General features: G+C 41.6%; 1 protein-coding gene across 2 annotated transcripts in view; it reads left to right on the top strand.

Annotated features, from left to right (window-relative positions):
- The window catches only part of POLR1C (RNA polymerase I and III subunit C), an 868,501-nt gene that overhangs the window by 700,999 nt on the left and 142,419 nt on the right, over positions 1-25,083 (top strand). For both annotated transcript variants that reach the window (XM_044061017.1, XM_044061008.1), the window contains exon 7: positions 3,238-3,387. In XM_044061017.1, coding sequence (XP_043916952.1) covers positions 3,238-3,387 — 150 coding nt within the window. The remainder of the gene's footprint in view (positions 1-3,237; positions 3,388-25,083) is intronic.

The raw sequence follows: 25,083 nt of genomic DNA, 5'->3' as shown, positions 1-25,083 counted from the left end.
TGTCTGGGCATAATTTTTCCCTTGCAGTTTCTTGGATAGTCTCTCACCTGTTTGTACTGGTGCACAGCAGGACAGAGGTTCAACACTGGCTGGCTGGCTATTTCCTTATGTGCTGCTGCATTATCCTCCTTTAAATAACCCCCTCCCCTTTGGGGATGTGTGTCATCACTAGGTAAAACAGGTTTATCTGCCTGCTATTAGGCCTTCCATTTAGGAGGTAATGCAGTTCACCTTTGGGATAAATTCCTTTCATAGTAGCTTTTCTTTAGCAAGAATGGTCTTAAAGCTTCAGGCTTATAGATGTAGAATAAGTTTTTACCCCTTTTGGGATCAGGTTTCCCATTTCATCTCTGAACCACTCTGTTGTGATGGATACCTGTATAGGAGAGTGGGCCCTCCACTCCGTGCAGGTGAAATGCCTTTTCGAGTGCTGTTAAGCACATCAGTGGTCACAGTTCCCAGTGCATTACTGTCATCATAGGTTCATAGGTGTGTACTAGCTTAATGGACCTGGAGCCTTTACAAGCCTAGCCCATAGAAGTGCCCTGGCATCATGCCACCCAACATTAGTTCCCAGTGCCTCTATCAAGTAGAGCCACTGGAGTGATCCCCGGGGTGAACTTTCTATTTTCCATCCATTCATCAAGATTTCTCTTGAAGCAGGCCAGTGAGGTGCTCTGCTTGACATGTATGGGAAGTGTATTCCAGAGCATGGGCAGTCTCTGGGTTATGAACCTGTCTCTCCAGCATATTCTGTTGATTGTGGTAATGAGGTTGAGGTCTCTGGAGCGTGTGGTGTGGAGGGATTTCTTTAGATGTAGCATTTCTAACAGAGCTGGTTCAGACATGGCTTTGTAAGTCAAGCAGAGGTCGCCATTTTTTGGAGTTGGGTCTTTTCTCTTGATTGTACACCAAGACCAAAACTTCTGAGGTTTATTTTGGTGTGATCATCCATCTTTTTCCTGTCTGACAGCATATTGCTTGGGATTCAATCCAATCAAAGGACATTTTCATCTGAGTCCTTTTTGGCTCTAAAAGACGCATTCTTTCAGTTGTTTTATGAGAGTACCTTCCTTGAGTCAGGAGTACCGTTCCACAATACCCCAGCAGCTAGGTACCCCCTCCAGCCAGCAGCAGAGATACACATCTGCCTGAAATATAGGTATTGTATGTATATTAGTGTATTGTGTATTGGTAATGGGGGCCGGTATCTTCATTGTAACTTGTTTTGATGTAAATTTACTTAGCAGTGACTAAAGTACAAACTGGCAGGAAGAGAATAAACATAAATTATCTAATGCTGTATATCATAGGATGTCATCCTGGTAGCATGTCTGTACACAAGCACACAAACTTCTGTAAAATGATATTGAGATACATTTGCTGGAAAAGGTAAACCCAACTGCAGGGTTCATCAGTGACTGGGTCCTGATGAGATCAGCCAATGACATCATGAGTAAATGCCATTTACTGTAGCCCATAAAGCGCTTGTGTGTTTGCCACATACCAATACATGATAATCACCAAATTTCACTAATAGCTGTTGACATTCCTAATTCAGCAGCCATATTTTATTCCTTTTTGCTGTATTTTTGTCCTTCTCACCTGCTGACGTGGTTATGGATACTTGTTCCACTTTATAGGGCAAGATAGAGAGCATGACTGGGGAATTGGCCTTCACTTAGGCAGCTGTCTGGTGGGGGAGGGGGTTGTAACCTTAAGCCTTAACATGCTCACAAGGTCCCAATGGATGGTCATACATTGGGGTGGTACAAGACCTTTGTTACCTGCTTCCATGAGTGACGTTACCAGTGGACCTCTGTCTCAGCTTTAGCCTCTACTGGGGATCATAAGCTAGATATACTTCCCAAGGCAGAGGCCCCATATCACATATCTGCCCCTAACAGAGGCAGGGAGGCACCACCTGCTTAGGATTGTGGTAACAAGATCCTCCAACTTTCATATACTATGTAGAATTGATGTACCTTCCTCATCTCAAACAGCCACCTGTTAGTAGAAGAGATAACCTCAGAGTTGCTGACAAAGGCTTAGTTTCTAATCCAAAAGGGGATCACCAGTCTGGTGCTTGCATATGAGGACAGATTTGAGGGCTCAGATTATATATTTTTTTCTGTTGCCCAAGAAGGTTTGGGCCTTTTCTAGATCTGAATGTTAGCTCTCAAGTTGTAACAAGTTTTGTGTGAATGCCACTTCAAACTTCTCCATGTAATACTTATTGAAGTCTGTTTGCATGGGTTCTAAATGGTTAATGTTAATGCTCTAAGAGTGAAGTATTCCTGGTATAATATGCTGACTTGAAAGATTGTGTATTTAGTAGTAATGGTATTGCACTTGTAGGCTCTCAGTTGCTAACATTTGAAGTATATAATTTTGCTTTTTTGCGTTGTATCAGAGTTAGGTTATAGCTGCACTTTAAAAGTGCACTGCATTGCCCCCTTTGTTCTAAGAGCATTGCCAGGATTAAAGAGAATTCCCACAACTGATATGCCATCACTGTTCTTTTATTTTCATTTCTTGACTGTCATTGCAAGTATTCAAGAAATGTACATCCAGTACTTTTTGAGGACTGTTGTAGCTGACATTTGTTGCATAACGAGGGTGTCAAAACTGTTGACTAGCCTTCCCAGTTCATGCCCCATTGCAACTGTTTTATGTTCTGTAAATGGTTTACCTTTTCGATTGTGAACTTTGCTTAATACTAGTTGGCCTTCTGAACACTGCAGGACCTGACAATGTGTGAAGTACAAGAGCCTGTGCGGTTTTTAACTTCTGGCTGTCCTTCCACACACAGATAGGAACTTCTTGGCAATTTGAATTCTGGTACCTAGACATTTCCACAGTGATCTGTAGTATTCACTGCTGTTCACCACTGGTATCCTGTTGATTATGACCTTTATAAAGGAGCTTAAAATGCTACTGTTAATCAAGTTGTTTATTTCGTATTCATTTGTTTCACATTTTGGTGCTGTTGTTTTATAGGTGTTTTAAAAGTATAATTATGCTTTATTGTAGAATTGTAATATACCCATTGGCATCTAAAAAAAATTAAACCAAATTTCAGGGAGATGTTAACTGTTTTAACAGGCCTACCATTTCATTTAATTAGTATGCAGTGTAATTTTGTTTTTTTTCTGTACTCACTTCCTGTTTTAAAGAATGCAGTGGTACATGAAAGATCCTAACAGAAAACTGTCTTAAAATGTTTCCTTTTCTTAGGGAAAGACCATGCAAAATTCTCACCTGTGGCCACAGCTAGTTACAGACTTCTTCCTGAAATTACGCTGCTTCAGCCCATAGAGGGGGAGCTTGCAGAAAAACTGAAGAAATGCTTTTCGCCGGGGGTGATTGAAGTTGAAAACATAAATGGTAATTTTTAAACTGTTGTCATTCTGTGGAGTATTGCAGCAGTCTTATCAGTGTGCTGGTTTCAAGACTTGATTGAGCTGATGTGGTTACCAGTTCTTCTTGAGGAGAAACCTGAATGTGGTTTCTAGTTTCTTAACTTAATTATGTACATACAACTTCTGACTTATGATTTGCTGCAGCATATATTTGTACTTTCTGGGAGCTAGAGATGGTGTGTTTCAGAGAGAGAGAGAGAGATGTTTTCATGTTTTATGTATTGTGTATGTATGTGTACATGTATGTACATATGTGTATATATAAATACACACACATATCTGTGTTCATAGGTTCATAGTCGTTTACTAGGCAAATGACCACATGGGTCTTTTTAAACGTAGCCGTGCATCCCAAGTCTCTGACATTGACAAGTTCTTGTACATTTGATAAGTGTAAGCAGGGGCTTGGGAGGTGAAACATTTACAAGCAGGGGCCTAGGAGATGAACCGTTTAGAAGCTGCCTGTGTCCATTAGAGACATAGTTGTAAAACCAGGGATGAATTTCCTGTTCCCCATGCAGTTGTCCAAGTTGCACTTGAATTGGGTTAGGAAGGAACTGTTTCACGTGGATGGGGAGCTTGTTCCAGAGGAGGGTAGTCTCTGGGATACATACCTCTCTCTCCAGCAGGTTATATTTTTATTACAGGCAAGATTTAAAGTCTTTAGAATGGGTAATTATGGTGCCATTTGTTTTGCGGATATGCACAAGGTCTGTCAGAGTAGGGTCTGACAATGCCTTGTGCGCCAGGCATAGATCTCCCCTCAATAGCCTGTAGGAGACAGATGTAGGGATAGGGCCTGGAGATGGTCTGCAGAGAACATGTTACACCCTGTATTCTTTTAGTGAGGAACCTTAGTGGACATTCCAGTTGTTGGATATACCTGGTTAGGTACATAACCAAAGGGGGCATTGTACTCAGATAGGTCCGAATGCTGAATACAGTGGAACAATAACTTTGTTAGACCTAGATGCTATACCTTTGTTTATAAGTTGCACAACATAAAATGATTTCCCCATTACTGTAGACATGTGATGGTCAAATGCTAAATTACTGTCTGTGTCTCCAAGTCCCGGAATACTGGGTCATCTCTTAGGTGCGTGTTGTCAGTATGATGTTACCAGGGGTTAATGATTTCCCAAAGAATACTATTATGCATTTCTTGGCATTTAGTTTTAGTTCATGGCTCTAGCAACAGTTTGTCTGTGTCTTCCCTTTCTGGAGAACATTTGTGTCGGTGGGTGATTCAGTGACAGCTCCTAATTTACAGTCATTTGCAAATTTAGTCAGCCAGAGGCTATTGACATTGCCATTGACTTCAGAGAAGTAAATGCCAAAAAAGAGCAGTCTCAGGACCGATCCTTGAGGGACCCCACTTGTGACTGGCCTCTTTGTACAGGTAGACTTCCAATTCTAACTTCCTGGGTCTTGTCTGTGAGCCAGCTGGCTATCCACCGGGTTACATAATGGTTGTACGCAACCTCTTAAGTTTGTCAGCAATGCCCGAGTGGGGATTGTGTCAAATGCCTTGGCCATGTCAAGGTAGGCAGAGTGAATCATTTTGCCCTCATCCATTGCTTTGGTGACCTTCTCAAAAAAGTCCATCAGGTTGAGTAGGCATGACATGCCCTTAATGAAACCAAATTGTGTTGGGTCCAGTGTCTGGAAGTTTCCTGTGTCATTTGCAGTAGTGTGTATATAGTTATAGAATGTTTGGGGGACTGTGGAGGTGTGTAATACAGTTACAGCTCTGTATTCTGTTACCATATAAATAAACATATACTACATGCTTTTGTTTATTGACAACTTGAGAGACATAGTCCACAACTTACTGGATACCAAGATATACAGTAAATGTACTATTTTCATTGCCTTTCCATTATAATAGCTAGATATTTTAATTTCAAAATAACCAGTGATACAGAAGAACAGGAACCCATATCTGAATGAACGTTTTTGAAAAATGGCCATACTACTTGTGGGTAGCAATGGCACTGTTGTCTAACAGAATTTTTGACTTTAACAAGTCCAACCTTTAATACATTAATTTTATTTCTATTTATTTTAAATATATTAAGAATGTAACAGACTGAATATTTTAACATATGTTTGCACTTTGTTATTTTAAATATTATTTTGAAATCTGTTGACATGTCAGCTAATATTTTACTAGAAAGGCACAAACAAATCAGAGAAGGAGAGCATTCAGTTTTCTGTATCAAACTACTTTACTTTTTATGTTCTTTTATATTCCTAAGCACGTAATCTAAACTAATATAATTGTAAATAACTTGTAGCTCATCAAGCAGTGATTAAAGCAGATGGGGAAGCTATGTCACATTGTGAAAAGAAAGAGTAAAAATAAACTTTTATTGCTTCACAGCCAGGCTTGGATTAATAGTCAAGTAAATCAATGAAAAGGAAATGCTAAAGCTGCATTACAAAATTGTCCTAATAACTGATTTATTGGGGGAAAACCCAGAAAAGTACGTTTGTCTGGCTTTATGTACGTAATACAACTGTAGGTTTTCAACTAATTTCTAAGCCTACAGTACAGATATTTTCCATACACACATTTCTTACAATGCACTGTAATTTTTCACAAATATTCCAGAAGCTTTCATTATCACCCATTGCCAACTGAATTTGTGTTTTAGCTTTTGGAATTATGTACGGTGCACTGTATTATAGGTGTTGGCATTGTGCCCAGTTCATGGCTGAAAATTTTCCAAGGACCATTCTGTCCATTTGGTTATCTAGTAGTTTAAAACTCGGGCCCTCACATACTCCTCTGTTTTCTTAGTTTGTATTACTGTTTGTTTATTTGATGAGATGTAGTAATTACATTAATTCCATAGTGTTGTAAGTAGTGTTTACATAAATTGCATAGGATGTTATGAAGAAGCTGAGTCTTCCAAGTTACTGTGAATGGTTGCTGTGTTTGAGTAATTGAGGCTTCCTGAGTACATTGAATGGTGACACGTGTATGCGTGTGTGCATTTGTTTGCTTGTCTATACACAAATATATTATTGATGGTAATGAGCTACTAAATTCTTGGATTGTTTTATGGTTATCATTTAGATCTCCATGTATTCCATTTATCCATTCTATTTTTTTTAGTTCAAATTACTGCTGAATAAGAGTTTTGTGTTTTTATGAATGGAATGTGTTGTGGGTAGTTTTCTTCTCATGTAATTCTTAGGTTATTTAATTATTGTTTTTTTTCTTTGTAGCGTCACTTCACTCTTGCTGTCCATCAGCAGGACATAGGGCTACCACTATCACAGGTAGTACCTACCCTTCAACTGCATATCTTTACTGCCACCCTGCTGGTTGCTGATTTGAAAATGTATCATTTCAACTCCATGTTCTGGCCTCTCTGAGAATACAGTTAGTCATCTCTGACAGAAGACTTCACCAAATCTTCACTACTTTTTTGTGTCCCCCATCCATGTCCAGCCAGTATCCTGTCCTGTAAATCTAGCTCATAGCCTGGTAAGCACATTACAGTTTTGCCCATCTCTTTGCCTGTTGTGCAACTACAGTTGATTACTGTCCTTTGGTCCAAGGTGTTCTCATACCCAGTAAGCTTACGAAAATCCTTGTGTTCAAACATGCTGTTTATGGACAGTCTGTGACCTGCACAAGAGTCAAGTAACAGCTTTTCACTCAAGTTTATATGTAAAAGGCAGATGTTCTTTGTGTTTCACTGTTGCAGTCATCACATTTGGGTTATCTGCTTGCAGTAGTTCTCAGTTGGTCTGATTATCAAAGTCTTGGGTCTTGCGTCGGTTGCGTTCTCATCTTCCATGACGTCAGGTAGTCGGGTATAAAGCATGCAGCCAACGCCATTACGTCAGTCTTTCTTGCCGTGCTGTGCCCGAAGCAGAAGCAGTTCACAAGTGCCAGTCGGCCGACTCCTGAAATTTTCATTTTCGAGTTTCAGAACTGAAGTCGTCAACTAAAGCCAAGTACCCCGTTGGGGAAACTTTTTCTTGCTCTAAACCGATGTCAGTAAAAGTCAGTAATTGTATTTCTTGTGGAAAGCAAATACCTCATAAAGATTTTCATTCGTACTGTATTCCTTGCCTAGGCCCTGACCATGACGTACCTCACTGTCGATTTTGTGCCTTATTTAAACCACAAACTATTCGTCTGTACATTTTCACTTCTAAATGTTTCGGTACTCTGTTCAATTATCCAGATACGTCTTCAGTAAGCCACCCAACTACCGACATTCCAAAAAAACGCAAAGATAAAGACAGAGACCGCCTAGGTCCAAAGCTACCGACGACGCTTCTCCTAAAATAGTCGCCAGTTCACCGGTACTCATTGAGGTGCTTTTGCAGCCCCTGATACCCACTACTTCAGATTCGCAGGCCTCTACTGAGACCCATTCGGAGTCCGGTATGCCGCAAGATGCTTCAACTGTGGAACGTGCGGATGTCTCTAACTTGGATGGGTCCAGAGCCGCTGTGCAGGCACCGGCTTCTGAGGGTGTATTCAGGCCTACTGACTTGCATATTAAACCAACACCATCTTCTTCTTCTAGGCCTAAAACTCGAACCATGCCTAGGAAACCGATGCTCAGACCGCATGGTCAGGCCTCTATGCCTAAAAAAAACAAATTATATGAATGGATGAAGACCTTATTACTTTAATCAGGGGAAGCCAACCTTCCCCCTCAGAGACCTAAGACTGAATTTGCTTATGATACTTCTGACCAGGATTCTGAAATTTCTGTCTCCTCTGATGACCAGGATTTACTCTTATCTACCTATGAGGATTCTGATGCAGAGGACTGTATTCCCTCTGCTTCACCCCCTGAGGATTTTTCTTTTGGTGAAACCTTGCTTACTCTTGGGGAACATTTTCACTGGGAAAGCCAGGATTACTCTGATTCTAAAAAGAGGCTTAGAGATTTCTTCCTCCTGCCCCAACACAGGCTTCTAGCTGTCCCTCCTGTCGACAGTGCCTTTTCGGATTTTAGCTTGGCCCCTGATTCTTTCCTCCTGCTCCCAGAAAACCTGACAGATATTACAGGGTTCCTAATTCTCACAAATTCCTTTTTAAAAATCGTACTGCAGACCCTGAGACCATTTCACAGGGACCCAAGGGCATTAAGGCTACTATTGCCCAAAATCCTACCCCCTCTGATAGGGATTCCAGGGCCCTGGATAGATGGAGTAAGAAGGTATACACCTCTGCAACCTTGGTCACCAGGGTCTTAAATTGCCATTTTCATATGTTGAAGTAATCAGCAGCATATCACTGGATTGCTTAAACAGACTATAATACTTTGTATTCTCTGAATAGAAAAGTATTGTGTCTTTATAGTATGATAATACCCATGTCCTTCAAATTCACATAATCCAGTACCCCTGTCTTATATTAATGTGTATATTTTCTATATTTACTTTGTATTTTTTTCTGTAGAATATTTAAATATTGTGGAGCTTTTCTTCCCGAGCCTCCACTGAAAATAGGTTTCTGACCCAGTGGACTTTCCCAATCAACATTATGTCAAATAAAATAAATAGGTAGATTACATAGTTAGTATCTGGCATCCTTTTGAACATCTCACCCATTTTCTGCAAGAAGATTGTAAGTGCAGACTATCATTTTCTTTTCTCTGACTTGCAGCAGCTCTCAGATAATGCTGTCAGCCATTCAGTTTTCATGGGGGTTCTTGAGTGTTGCCCTTCTCTTCCCAGAATTTCACAAAGTTCAACTTCAGAATGTGGGGGGAGGTCCCCCATACTGAGTAGTCTGTCTTCAGAGTCCAAACTTGCAAAGATGAGTGACTGACTCTTACTAATATATTTGTACTGCTTGAGTTAGCTCAGGCTTTTTCCCAGCCAGTGTGGTCATCCTACATGTATGTAAGTCAGTTTCCATTGTCTGGATCTTGCTTACCATATTCTGTCTCTTCCATGATTGCAGTCTGGCTGCTTAATTTCCCCCTCCCCTTCCTTTTTCACCTTGCTAGTGGTAAGCCTGCACTATGGTGCCAAAAGCCATTTGGGGCTAAGACTAGCAATGTTGTCTGGCAGTTAGCACAGAGAATTAAATCTCTGAGCTGTTTGAGCTGCATTCTATAGTAAAGGGTACAGGGCTTGATTCCTTCTGTCTCTCCTTCTGGGTGACCCTGACAAATCAGGATGCACTTGCTTACATGGTTAACAAATGGTTTCCTATGAAACCATCGAATTTACACTACATCGAAAATGAGAAGATCGGGACTTCTATATTGGAATTGCAAACCATCGAAAATGGAAATCGTCGACTTCCAAAGCGTCGAAATGGAATGTCACAACACTGGTGTATGTTTAACGCGACCCGGTAAGTGTGCGACAGTGACGGAGGTAGGAGTGGTCAGGTAAGTGAGTTAGGGTTAGGGTGCAGGTAGGTGAAGTGTGCGTTAGTGTCGGAGCTTGGGCTAGGGGTGGGTAAGTGAGTTAGGGTTAGGGTGCAGGTAGGTGAAGTGCGTTAGTGTCGGAGCTTGGGCTAGGGGTGGGTAAGTGAGTTAGGGTTAGGGTGCAGGTAGGTGAAGTGTGCGTTAGTGTCGGAGCTTGGGCTAGGGGTGGGTAAGTGAGTTAGGGTTAGGGTGCAGGTAGGTGAAGTGTGCGATAGTGTCGGAGCTTGGGCTAGGGGTGGGTAAGTGAGTTAGGGTTAGGGTGCAGGTAGGTGAAGTGTGCGATAGTGTCGGACCTTAGGGTTAGGGTTTGGGTCAGGGCTAGTGTGTATGCTATGTAGTGTAGTGTGTTGTTTACGTTCCGTGTGTCGGTGTTATGGTGTTCGGTGTTTTAAATGTCGACGATTTCTGTTTTCGCTGTTATGTACTTTCGATGGTCTAGTCTCGATGTAGTCATTCTCGATGTAGTGTAAATTCGATGGTTTCATAGGGAACCTAACAAATATATAAAAAAAAAAAAAATTGGTGTGTGGCTGTCCCAGCCACACTGCACTTTTTTGGTGAACACCAGCTCCATGGGATGATCCATGGGGAGGATTCCAATAACTCCACGCGCTGCAGACTTCTTTCTATTTTACTTTGAATTTTTATAGGGGTCTGTTCTCTGGTCTGTTTGTGGTGGCCCAGCACATCAATCACTTTTGCTGGGGCCTCACTTGGTATAATGATGAGGCTCAAGATGGCAGTGCTTTGACTTGCATTGAAGTGCAGAAATCTTCAACCATGGCAAGCAGCTGATGACCTCAGAAAGGATATTGCTGAATGTGTTTTACACTTAATTTATACTACATAATCCAAAACTGATAAAAATCTTTCAGCAAGACATCTGAAAGTATGAATAGTCACAGTGTATGCAGTTATAGTCTGTTCATAAAGATGTTAGCAGACCTCCAGATGTCATGGTCTAGTAGCAGATGCCATAGGCATGATTACTGGGAAGAACAGTATTGAATATGAAGCTTGCATATCAGATGTTTACCACGTAGATGCTTTTTGTTTTGTACTAGTCAGTAAGAGCCAAACCAGAAGTAGTGAATCAATGTAGGCATGTAGAAGGTCATGGCAGATTATACAGATTTTTCAAAAACCTATGACATTGTTTATAATATTTACTGGAGTAGAATATCCTGTTAGTAAAGTATACATTTATGGATAGCAGTGTTATGTGCATGTGTGTGTGGGTTTACTCTTAAATAACAGACGTTTAAAAGGATGATCGTTCATATGTTTGATGCATTTAATTGACCTAATGAATATTAATTAGGTCAGATGATTGACACGGTAATGTCGAAGAAGCAGTGTCGATGTTAATGTCTAATTCTGACATTAATAGTGATCCTGTGAGCCCCTGGAGACTTGAACAATTAATGCAAACTGGATTAATACATTTTAAATGCAGTATTGGATTTTTTGTTATGCATTCCATGCTTAAGTTGCTTGTGCAGAGTGTAAATCTGGTATGTCCCATGTTCCCATACTGATTCCATGGTGTTCAGTTCATATGCATTCCGTGAATCAAAAACACCCAATAATGACAACATAATGCTAACGTGATATGAACATTTAAATGTATTCAAAAGTGCAACAACAAAGTGTTGAGTAGTAGAAAGTAGAAGTAGCATAATGTGTAGTTTCACGATATCCGTGAGTTTAAACTTTGCAATCCAAATAGGAGTTTTGGCTAGTAGATCATAAGTAAGTACTTGTGCAACTTCCTGATGCACATAATGGTGTTTGGTATTTACATGAACGACGTTGCATTATCGACGTTCAGAAAGGCGACATCATCTTTTTTTGCATTTTTTACTGTTCAACTTTATTAATGACAGGAATATTACACTCTGACACCTGACCGTCGCTCAATTAACTGTCGTGCAAGTTGTGTTCAACTTTTTGATAGTAAACTGTGTGTGTGTACAGCTTTTAATTGAAGCCATTATCGGTCACTGATTTATCTTTACTTTGGATGTAATGCAATAAATAGTTCAGGAATTGGGGAGAAAAGAAGATAAAGGGCAAAGATAGATCATGACAGGAACAATGTGTAACATGAAATTACAGAGCCACCAGTACATGGGTGCTGTGTAGTTCAGGTATTAAAGAAAAACGAGATGAACCAAACGTCATTTGGTACTACTTTAGGATGGTCTCTCCAGTGCAAGAAAAGCCCCTTTCCCTCATGGCACAGCAATCCTGGAACTGGCTGCAAAGCATAGGATTCAAGGAAGCACAGTCCTTCTCCTGGAGGGTTTGCAGCTTGCTGTTGTGGTATGTTGTTTTGTCATTTGGCCTGAGAAGATGTTCTTCATGTTTCACTGTTGCAGTCATCACACTTCTGCTTGTAGGTAGCCCTCAGTCGGCCCGAATGCCAGAGACTTAGTATTTCTGCATCGCTTGCTGTCACTCCAGGACTGACGTCAGGTCATCAGGGGTAAAAAAACAGCAGCCGACACCATTACATCAGTCTTTCTTGCCGAGGAGCCCAAAGCAGAAGCAGTTCGCATGAGTGCCGGTCGGCCGCTACCTGAGTTTTCGTTTACAAATTAAATCGTACTGAAGTCTTCTAGAGCTAAGTACCCCGTTGGGGGATCCTTTTTTCTTGCTCTAACCGATGTCAGAAAAAGTTAACAATTGTCTTGCCTTTGGAAAGCAAGTACCACACCAAGATTTTCATTCTTACTGCGTCACCTGTTTAGGACCAGACCACGGCGTACCTCGCTGTCGGTTTTGTGCCTTGTTCAGCTCCCGAACCATTCATCGTCTGACCCTTTTTGTCTCTAAATACTTTCGTTCTCTGTGTCCTTATTCCGAAACAGCTTCAGTAAGCCATCAGACTACCGATATTTCGAAAAAAACGTAAGGATAAAGACAGACAGACCACACAGGTCCAAAGCTTCCGACGACGCTTCCGTTAAGCTAGTTGCCAGTTCGCCGGTACTCAGTGAGGTGCTTTCGCAGCCCCTGATGCCCACTTCAGTGGATTTGCAGGCCTCTACCGAGACCCGTTTGGATTTTGGTATGCTGCGAGACTCTTCGACTGTGGAACCTGCGGATGTCTCTACATTGGATGGGTCCAGAGCCACTGAGCAGGCACCGGCTTCTGAGGAAGTTCTTTGCACTTCCAATGTTCGACACAAACCGATGACTTCAGTTCTGTCTAAAACTACCGAGCTTCTAAGGCCAAAAGTATGTGCTACGCCTAGAAAACTGATGACTAAAGCGCATGCACGTGCTCCCTTGCCACAACATCAAATGCTTAGAATGGCAGAAGACCTTATTATGCTGATTAGGGGAAGTCAGCCTTCCCCTGCCAAGAGAAAAAGAGATCAGTCCCCAGCAGCTTCAACAGACCAAAAGTCCGACAACTCTGAGGGTTCTGATTATGAAGACATGCCCTTATCTGCTTATGAGGATTCCGATGCAGAGGAATCCATTCCCTCTGCCTCTCCTCCAGAGGATTTTTCTTTTGGTGAAACTGTACATTAAAAGACCATTTCCATTGGGAATGTCAAGACTATCCTCAGTCCAAAGAGCGACTCAGAGAATTTCTAGACTTGCCACAACATAGGCCTTTAGCAATATTCCCAGTCCTGGAAGTTGATGATGATGTCTTTATGGAATCCAGTCTTACTCCTGATACTTTACTCCCTGCTCCTAGGAAACCAGACAGGTACTACAAAGTACCTGACTCTCACAAATTCCTTTTCAAAAATCCTACTGCTGACCCAGATGTCATTTCCCAGGGACCTAAACGTATCAAAGCAACTACAGCTAAGAATCCCACCCCTTCGGAAGGGATTCCAGAGCTTTGGACAGAGGGGATAAGAAAGTATATACCTCTGCAACTCTCGGCATTAGGGCTTTGAATTGTCAGTTTCACGTGCTGAAGTACCAACAACATGTTAAGGAACTTATTAAGCAAAAAATAGCTACCTTTACAGGCTGTGCAGAAAATAAAGAATTGCAAGAGCTTATGCCAAGTCAGCAACCGTACATTGCAGTGTGGCTTTGACACCCTAGAAGCATCTTGCAGGGCAGCAGTCACTGTTTCTGTACTGAGAAGACATGCTTGGCTTAAAGAGCAGACCTTAAAAACAAGTTGTGTAAGCGCTTTCTTCTTGCTTCTATGAGCAAGACTTCATCAGACAAACAGAACTAATCTAAAATGCAGCTATTTAAAGTGTAGCTGTTTAAAATGTCGCATGCTAAATATCAGTTAGCTTCTAAAAGCAAAAGTACAGATATTTAAAAACATTTCAATATAAATACAAATACTAAATAAATAAGCTTGGAAAAATAAGCATGAATAAAACTGACCAAGAATAAACATGTACACTGAGGATGGCCTGATTTTAAGAAAATGATACTTGAAAAAAAAAACTTTGTTTAAAAACTGTACTAAATAATTAATGTGCAAAATGAGCAATTCATTTAAAATAATTAATTTAAAAGAACTAACCACTAGTAAAATCCTATATCCCCTATTGCCCAGCCTGTCTGTTAACTAATATAAAAAATACAGAGAATGTAAGTATTTCTGCTAAGGTTCAGTGATGTAAACAAACAACAAATGTACAGAAGAAATGTTCAATCAGACTCTTCAGTTTTAAAACACAAGACAAAGAACATAAATATGGGCTAAATGATGTAGGAGTTATGTTCTTTGTCTTGTGTTTTAAAACTGAAGAGTCTGCAGAGGTAATTGAACATTTCTTCTGTACATTTGCTGTTTTTATACTGATATATCCTTCCCCATAAAACTTAAATACTAATAATTTAGGGCACAATACTACACAGGAGCATAACACAGAGCTCTGCCAACTAATAGTTGACAGTTCTACTTCTGTAAATCCCTACCCAACAGGATAGGCTTAATGTTAAGTTTGTCATTTAGACCTTTTCCCATGTTCACCCGAAGTCTTACAGTCCACTCCACATCATTGGTCTCTGTCTTTCTTTTGGCATTTCCCCCTCTACTATTAATGACAACTTTGTCTATCACCAGAAAGCTAAATGTATGCATGGCATCAGACCTCCCAACATGTCTTGCCAGAGCATTGGTTTCTGCCTTTCTTCCAATGTCATACAGATGTTCCCTTATCCAGTCCCTCAGCCTCTGTGTTGTCATGCCAACATAGAAGCAGGTACAAACTAAGCAATTTGCTAAGTAAACAATGTTCATGCTATTGCAGTTAGCTACCAGATTAAACCTGAATACCCTGTTCATGTCTGGATGTAGAAATTCACCTTTGGAGTCCACAAGCATACAAAAATTACATTTCCCACATGGGAATGTGCCACACTTGCCTATATTCATATCTTGTGGAATCTCTGATGAGGACTGGCGTCCACACAACAACCTATTCAAATTATTATGTAAGTTTATAGGAAAAGGATATATCAGTATAAACATTTTTGTCTTATCATTTTTATTTTTCATTATTATTGTTTTTGATTTCAAAAATTTGTATTATTCTGTGGATATGATGATGGATGTCACTTATGCAATGTTTTTATATTTTGAGTGCTTTTGAGTATGACCTTAGTCTAGTAAACTAATGTTTAGTATGGTATTTTATTCTGATGAATGTAATATGACTTTAAATCTAGAAGGTAGGAAAGTGTATTAGCATAAGTAATTGGAATGCTAGGTATAAATCTTGGAGGGTTGTTATTTGAGTTGTCTGAAGTGGCTTGGGCCATGAAAGCTCTCACCTGGTGTTTGATTTGTTTTATTAAATCATTTTATGCTTTATACAGCCGTGGTCTGGTGCCTCCTTTACCTATTTTTGCAATTTGACTTTTTTCTGGAGGTACTGTTTGCTAACACCACTTATTTTTTTGGTTATTGGTGTACTACTTTGTTACAAGTAGTGTGTAGACATGGCTGAGGGCAGCTTACCTGCAATTGAGATGGCTAATGTCTTGGAAATTGGAGAAGGAAGGAATTCCAGATGAAGGAATCTTCAGAGTTTGCTTGAAGTGAAGAAGAATCCATTGTTGGAGTATGAACCTGTGCTACATGGTGTACAGCATGAGGAAAGTAATGAGTATGATATGGCTGCTATGGAAAAGGACTTGTTTAAGGTAGAGAATGATTTACGCAAGTTTAAACTGAGACTTTATTTTGAAGCTTGTTTGGAATTGAATATCGTTCCCCGTGGGTTACAGGTATTGAATATGCCTACCTACGGAACTTTGTACAAAGATTTGCTTTTGAAATGGCAATGTATTAATATTGATACCAGTCGCAGCAATATGTAACTCTTAATTGATTATTTCAAGCCTGAAGAGGTCAGTCCATCTTCCAACGTATGTAAGTTGCAAGTGGATTTGTATGCGAAGTATCCACAGTCTAGTGTAGACTTTAAACTTGACTATATTTTAGAGACAGTAACTGCCTATGAGCATCAGCTTATGGGGTATAAGAAGAAAAAAGTGCAGAGGGATTAGCAGGATTTCTCGAATGGGCGGGTTTTTGCTTGGCCCAGAGAGCGTGGAAACAATGCAAATAATACGGACAGTGTAAACCTGCAAAATGTAAATGTGTCTGATTCGTGTACTGTTGTTCAGCATTCAGTTAACTCAGTTAATGCGGCCAGTCTGGTGAGTGATGGGGTAGAAACTATAAGTGTGGCAGTTGAAGTACATGCCACGCCCCCTTCTGATCAGTTGGAAAGCAGCGTGAAAGAGGTTACTAACGTATGCTTGGAGAAAGGAGCACACAGTAAACAATGGCGGTCAAGGTGTGCATGTTGTAGATGCACACACTCAAGGGGATAGTAGTCATTTAACGAACGTTGTATCTTCAAGTGCAGATTTAACTACACCTTATCCGATTCAATCTGCATATTTTCGCGACCGGTCACAGGGGTCGGATGAAATGAAAGGCATCATTAGATGAACAGTCCATGACCATCAAGAAGATGTGGCAGCAGGGAAATAAACGTTAATATGGAACATTTCCCATTGGGTCCTGATGGAAATGAGGCCAGAGTATTGGATAAAGGTATGTCCTTTATTCCAGCGAGTAAAATGACTATGACAGATAATATACTAGAACTCAAAACTTTTACACATAATTTAATGTTGAGAGTTCAATTTAGTAATGTTAATGGGAATGTTACTAAAAGTAGTTATAAGAAATCTAGCAGCTATATTCCGGTGAATAATGCTGCAGTTGTAACCTTTGAGAAAGCATATATAAAAGAGATCTATAGCATGCACGATGGGAACACTTCAAGGAAATGCTTTAAGAACTTGAATAAAGAGGAGAGGGCAGCATTGGATTTTTTATGTCATGATGGTTCTATCTCAGTGAGGCCAGCGGATAAAGGAGGACCGCTGGTCTTTATGGATTATACTTTTTATAGAGAAGTGATGTTCAGTATGCTGAATGACAATATGTTCTATCAGAGAGTTGATTTTCAGCAAGTACAGAAATGTAATATGTCAATATATAATGCACTATTTAAATGTTTGCAATGTCGTGTTATTAGTTCAGATTTATTTGAATACTTTATTGTGGAAGAGTCAGTTATACCTATTATACAGGAGCTTCCTGAAGTCCACAAGCATCCTGTGTTACTGCCCATGAGGCCTATTGTGTCAGGGAGGGGTTGGTGTACAGAGCCCCTCTCCATATATGTTGAGACATCTAAAACCTGTACTTAAGAAAAATATTAATATCTTGGTAGACATGAAGCAATTTTTGAGGATTTCTATGCCTTTACCAGGACATTACCAGTAGGCAGGAGATTGTTGATAATCACCATGGATGTACAGTTCCTGTTTACAGTCATCCCTAATGGGAAGGGTATAGAGCTGTTTAAACAATATCTGATGGAGGATGGACTCTGATGCACAGTGTGTTGATTTACTGTCATTGCTTATGGAGCTAATCCTCAAGAATCACATCTTCATGTTTGAGGATGTCTTGTACAGACAGATGGATGGCATGGCCATGGGCACTTCATGTGCCAATGGCTACGCCACCATTATTGTGGCCATGTTGTAGAAGGATTACCTGTTGGGGGGGGGGGTGCAGGGGTCCTTGAAATTCTACAGGAGATTTGTGGATGATCTTTTTATTGTTTGGGAAGGTGATGAATTGTCATTCGCCCCTTTCTTCTCCAGCCTTAATGAGAGTACTGGCTTCCTTAGATTTTCTATGAAAAGCTCATATGAAGCTATTAATTTTCTGGATGTTAAAGTTATCCAGAAGACTGAACGAGATTTTGAAACAGAAATATTTAGGAAAGAGTGCGATAGAAATAGCTACCTCCATAGACAGAGTATGCATCCTCAGCACATTTTTAAAAATGTAGTGAGAGGACAGAGACTCAGAACATCAAGGTTGACAGCTAATTGTAGGAAGTTTTAGGGAGAACTTAGTGAGATGAAGGGGAGATTTTTGCAGAGAGGGTATGCAGAAGATGAGATTCAAAGAGCCTTGGTTGTGGTCTCTGAAAGTAGGAATGAAGAAGGTAAACCATACTTCGAAGGGGTTACTGCATCAGCATCAGCGGTTAATACTTGGAAACATGTGAGTGTGCCAGTGACTTATTCTAGTAATGTCCGGTTAGTACAGGATGTGTATCGTAGGAACTGGAACATACTTTGTGAAGATGATCATGTCAGACAAATGGTAGGGGAAGTTCCGAGATGCACATTTAAAAATAAGAAGAATTTGAAAAGGTTGTTGTGTGGACCCCAGTCCTCATTGGAGATTCCAGAGGTTGTGAATAGAGGCAAGTGTGGCACATTCACATGTGGGAAATGTAATTTTTGTATGCTTGTGGATTCCAAAGGTGAATTTCTACATCCAGATATGAACAGGGTGTTGAGGTTTAATCTGGTAGCTAATTGCAATAGCATGAACATTGTTTACATAGCGTATTGCTTAGTTTGTACCTGCTTCTATGTTGGCATGACAACACGGAGGCTGAGGGAGCATCTGTATGACATTGGAAGAAAGGCAGAAACCAGTGCTCTGGCAAAACGTGTTTGGAGGTTTGATGCTACGCATACATTTAGCTTTCTGTTGATAGATAAGGTTGTCATTAATAGTAGATGGGGAGATGCCAAAATAAAGACAAGAGACCAAGGAGTTGGAGTGGATTGTAACACTTTGGGCGAATATGGGAAAAGGTCTAAATGACAAACTTAACATTAAGCCTATCCTGTTGGATAGGGATTTACAGAAGTAGAATTGTCAACTATTAGTTGGCAGAGCTCTGTGTTATGCTCCCGTGTAGTATTGTGCCCTAAATTATTAGTATTTAAGTTTTTAGGGGAAGGATATATCAGTATAAAAATTTATATTTATCATATTTTTATTCTTCATTATTATTGTTTTAGATTTCAAATATTGCTATTATTCTGTGAATATGATATGACTTATGCAACGTTTTTATATTTTGAGTGCTTTTTGAGTATGACCTTAGTCTAGTAAACATGTTTAGTATGGTATTTTATTCTAGTGAATGTAATATGACTTTAAATCTAGAAGGTAGGAAAGTGTATTAGCACAACTAATTGGAATGCTAGGTATAAATCTTGGAGGATTGTTACTTGAGTTGTCTGATGAATTGGCTTGGGCCACGAAAGCGCTCACCTGATGTTTGATTTGTTTTATTAAATCATTTTATGCTTTATACAGCTGTGGTCTGGTGCCTCCTTTACCTATTTTTGCAATTGTACTCCAGTCTTTGGTGCCGACATTCTCCAGACCTGGAAACTGTCATTCCTATCATACCCTGTCTAAGAACAGAGTTTCTTTGGTGGGCAGCAGCATACAACCACAACAAAAGGGGACTACCCTTTACTCAACCCCATGCCACCCAGACCCTAACCACAGATGCATCAGACTATGCCTGGGGGCACACATGGACGGCAAGTGCATTCAGGGCCACTGGAGCCCAAGTCAAGTTCATAAGCACATCAACCAAAGAGATGCTAGCTGTGCAGCGCACTCTGACAGCTTTCAGATCCCTACTCTCACCAGGACACCTGCTAATAAAAACAGACACCACCACAGTTATGTGGTACATCAACAAGCGGGGGGGGGGCACTCTGCAGGCTAGCCATGACACTGTGGAACACTGCCTTGGACATGCAGGGCCATCTGCAAGCTCAATTCCTGCCAGGCAAACAAAACTCACTGGCAGACTAGTAGAAATCTCCTACACCCACACGAGTGGCAATTAGAGCCCAGCACCTTCAATTTTCTGATTCAGAAATGGGGGACCCCAGAGGTGGATCTCTGTGCCTCCCCCTGCAATCACCAGCTCAGCAAATTCTGCACCAGGACACCTCACAGCAGGGCCTGGAAAGTGGATGCCCTATCCTTCCAGTGGGTAAATTTCTCAATCTATGCCTTCTGCCCTTTTTCTCAAGAGTATTGCTGAAGATCAGACAGGACAGACCAAGGACAATTCTAATTGCCCCAGACTGGCCACTCCAGCACTGGTACCCACTCCTGCGCAGCCTGTCACCGTTGCCACCCTGGCACCTACACCAGAACCCAACCCTACTCTCTCAGCAGGGGGGACAGATCTTGCATCCGCAACTGCAAACCCTAAATCTTGTAGCCTGGCTTATTCCTTGAATTCTCCCCCAGTAACCACCCTAAGCAAGCAGGTGCTGGATGTCATTCTTGAAGCCAGAAGACTCGGTACAAGGAAATCCTATGCTGGTAATTGGAAAAGGTGCTGCTCCTGGATTCAATCTAAAGGAGAGGACACAATTCTGCCCTCCCTGCCTCTAATCCTGGATTACTTAGCAGATCTACTCCACAGGGGCCTATCCTTCTCCTCCAGTAAGATCCATGCCTCTGCCATTTCGGCTCATTACAACACTGAGCCACCTCTCTTTTCTCACCCTCTTATCAAACAGTTCCTGAGAGGCGCAAACAACTTAAGGTCGCCAAGGAGAGCACCCAGCCCTACTTGGGACCTTAACTTTGTACTGGAAAAGCTCACGCTTCCCCCTTTGAGCCTGCAGCGTCAGCAAAGTTAAAATTCCTCTCTTGGAAAACAGCCTTGTTTCTGGCCATCACTTCAGCTAGAAGAGTGTCTGAGCTACAAGCACTTATGGCTGTGGAACCCTTCATTATTTTCCATGCTGACAGGGTTTCCCTCAGGACTTCACCCTTCCTTTATGCCTAAAGTGGTGTCCAGTGTGGCTCTCAACCAATCCATCCATTTGCCAACTTTCTTTCCCAATCCTCAAAGTAAAGGGGAAGGGATCATGCACTCCTTGGACATGCACAGACAGCCGAGATTCTACCTTGATAGGACTAAGCCCGTCAGGAAATCTGACCAGTTACTAGTCAGCTTTGCACCAAGAGCAGAGGGCAAGGCCATTTCAAAACAAACAATTTTCAAATGGATAGCACACTGCATCCATTTCTGCTACAAGCACCATGGGAAACCAACCCCTCAGAGGGTCAGAACACATTCCACTAGGACAACTTCTACCTCTGCAGCATTCCTCAAGGGAGACCCTACCAGGGACATCCTGGAAGCTGCTACCTAGAATTCTGTATGCACCTTCACCAAGCATTACCAACTGCCTATCTTTTCCAAATCCAGGGTGGGGTTTGCAACAGCAGTCCTGCAAGGCATACTAGCCATCCCCAACTCTTTATGACTGCTTCCTCCCTTCAGCTTTGGGAATCTACCCAAGTGTGATGACTCCATCAGTGAAATACGAAGAACATAGTACAGTTGTGTACATTTACCGTAAATGTAGATGTTAGAGTGCATTCAATTTTGCAGTCCTGGTTTCCCTCCCTCCAGCCCCCTTGAATCTCTCTCTCACCTCTCTATGTCTATTACTCTAGCCTTTCAGGGGTATTGGTATTTACTTTTACTGGTGGTGTTTTCCCCCCACCATAACTTAGCTCCCTATGTGGGGGGCTCCTGACATTTGGGGCAAGAAAAACTGATGTAAAGGTGTCGGCTGCCTGTTTTTATAGCCCTGACGACCTGACGTCAGTCCTTGAGCAACACCAACTGACACAGAAATACTAAGTCTCTGGTATTCGGGCCGACTGAGGGCTACCTGCAGGCAGATAACCCGTGTGTGATGATTGCAACGGTGAATACATTCGAACATCTACATTTATGGCAAGTGTACACAACTGTGCTTTGTCAGTTGTGCAGTCAGATTGTTTTCAGTAATATAGTCATCAGTTTTCTAAATTAGCTGTCTTGGCAAGGGTCATGGTGGTACCAAGCTCGGAGTACTTCAGACTTCACTATCTTCATTAATATTCTTCAGGTCTTATTCCAGTGGGCTGTGCTTTATATACCTGCAATACGAGTAAACTATGAGTCATGTTCAGAAGATGCCCAAACTACTGCAGCTGTTTCCTGGAAACATGAAGGGAGCAGTGGTTGTGCTTTGGATCATTCCATTTGCTGAGCTCCTCTCTTATAGGTTCATAGGTAGGTACTAGGCTATTGGCCCTAGGGCCTATACAAGCCCAGCCAAAAAGGTTCCCTGGCTTTTGCCTCCCAAGAAAATTATTTTCCTGTGCCACTGTCAAGCAGAGCTACAGAAGTGATTCCCAGGGTGAAATTCCTATTTCCCATCCAATCATCAAGATTTTTCTTGAAGAGTGCTAATGAGGAGCTTTCTTTGATATAGATAGGTAGTTTTTCTCCAGAGTATGGAAAGTCTCTGGGACAGGAATCTATCTCTCCAGCATGTTCTGTTTATTGTGGTGACAAGGTTTAGGTCCCTAGAGCATGTAGCTCGGAGGGATTGGGATTTCTTTAAGTGGAGCATGTCCAACAGCTCTGGGTTTGATATAGCTTTGTATGTTTGGCAGAGATCACCTCTGAGTAGGCGGGAGAAAAGCTGGAGTTTTTTGAGACTGTCTGCGTAGGGCATCTCTTTGAGGCAGGTAATCCTCTTTGTGAGGTATTTCTGCTGCTTTTCCAGTTGTTCTAGATGTCTTGTGAGGTACATAAAGGGTGTTGTACTCTATAATGGGTCTAATGAGTGATGAGTAGAGGGGAACAATGACCTCTTTTTTTCTGGATGAGAAACTTTTTGTGATGAAGTGTGCCACGTAGAAGGATTTCCTAACTACTGTGGCGATGTGATTATTAAAGGAGATACTACTGTCCACCTGTGTCCCAAGGTCTCTTATCACACTTTCGGTGTTAAGCATACTAGTGTCTATGTTGTAGTTCATGGGTACAGAGTTTTTACCAAAGGGGATGACAATACACTTTTTGGCATTGAGCTTGAGGCCATTGCTTTGACACCAGGCATCTGTCTCAGTGAGGCCCTTTTGTAGGATGCCCACATCGTTAGGAGTTTCTATTATGGCTCATAGTTTGCAGTCATCCACGAACATCGTTAGCCAAAGACCTTCTGTGTTAGCCTGTACTTCAGAGAAGTGGATACCAAACAGGAGAGGAACCAGGACTGAACCCTGTGGTACTCCACTTGTCACTGGTCTGAAGTCAGATTTGGAGTCTGCTACTTTCACAGTGTGGGTTCTGTCATTGATCCAGTTGACAACCCATCTTGTGACATGGGGATTTATACCTAGTTTAGTGAGTTTATCTATAATTCCAGAGTTGGGGGATGGTGTTGAAAGCAAGATCTAGATAGGCTGTGTGAACCACCTTACCCTTGTCTACAGCTTTGGTGACTGCTTCAAAGAAGTCTGTCAGGTTTAGGAGACATGATCTGCCTTTTACAAACCCAAACTGGGTGGGGTCCAGAGTTTGGAGGTTACCAATGTCTTTGTTTATAAGTTCCATGATGATACGTTCCATGGCCTTGCAGACCAGGCTCGTCAGGCTAATGGGGCAGTAGTTCCCGTGGTCTGTGGTGGCTCCCCCCTTGTGGAGTGAGATAACAGTCTCTGTGTGCCACTCAGCGGGCACAAAGCCTGAGGTGAGGCTATGGATTGAACATGGTACTTAGGTGGGGTGGCAGTTCGTTCTGTAGTTCGTGTAGAATACAGCCTGGGATGTTGTCTGGTCCCATGGATGCTGTGTTCTTGGCTTTGGAGAGTGTGGTTTTTACCTGTGCAGCCAGTGATTACAGGAGCTTTGCATTCTTCTGGTATAGATATGGGCTCTTCAGGGGGTGAGAGGGGGGTAAAGTTAACACTGAACTTATCTGCCAGGATGTTGGCAATATCAGTTGGGTCTGTTTATTTAGTGCCATTGTGCTGCAACTCCGAGCAGATCTGAGTGTTGCCATTGAGATTCTTGACATAGCTATAGAATGCTTTGTGGTTGCCTTTAGAATCAGTGGCAATTTTGTTTTTGTAACTAGCTTTGGAGGATTTTATCAGGGATCACAGCTTTTTACTGAGGCTGACCAGGGAGCTTCTCCACTCCTGGGATTTTACTCTCTTTTGCAACAGTTTCTTCCTACAGTTGTACAGTTTTTTTATGGCAGGGGACCACCAGATTGGCTTCCTTTTTTTATGAGGATAGCACAATCCATGCACTCGTGTAAGTGCTTATAAAGTGCAATTGTGTAGGATTCAGTAGTCATAACTGTATTGTCCATCTGCATGGGTGTCATGAAGTTCACCACTTCTGTCTAAAAAGCATGAAGTTGGCTTTGGAGAAATTTTTTCCCGTAGTTTCCTTAATGGGGGTGGGAGCAGGATGTGGATATTTAGGGTAATTAGCTTATGGTCGGATCGGACCAATGAGGCATTGACTTCAGGTGTGGAACACCGATCACTCATGTTGGTAATGACTAGATCTAGGATATTGTTGCCCCTGGTGGGGGTGTGGATAAGTTGATCCAGGACATTGGAGTTTATGAATTCTAGAAAGCATTGAGTTGAAGGAGTTGGTACATGAGTAGTTTTCCCAGTTAATGGTGGGGTAGTTGAAATAACCCATTATTAGGGTGTTTGGTTGAACCCTAATATTTTCCAGTGTATCAAGAAAAGATGAGCGAGAATCCTGGGGCATGGTGGTGGATCTGTAGCAAGCTACAATTTGGTTTGCAGTTTTGCCCAGAGTTAGTTGCACTTGGATAACCTCGGCTGCATTATGCTGAGCAACTAGCCTGGAGGTGTGGATATCCTTAATGAATATGGACACACCTCTGCCTTTGGTGATCCGGTCCAGGTTACATGGCCGAAAAGTGTGGTATTAGCTATAGCCTGGTAGTGCAGGGGTGCTGTCTGGAGC

Source organism: Protopterus annectens, chromosome 1.part0 (genome assembly GCF_019279795.1).
Source record: "Protopterus annectens isolate FY-2018-M chromosome 1.part0, PAN1.0, whole genome shotgun sequence".
Classification (NCBI taxonomy): Eukaryota; Metazoa; Chordata; order Ceratodontiformes; family Protopteridae; genus Protopterus; species Protopterus annectens.
The sequence above is the reverse complement of the archived record's forward strand: the minus strand, read 5'-3'. Positions and strand labels throughout refer to the sequence as shown.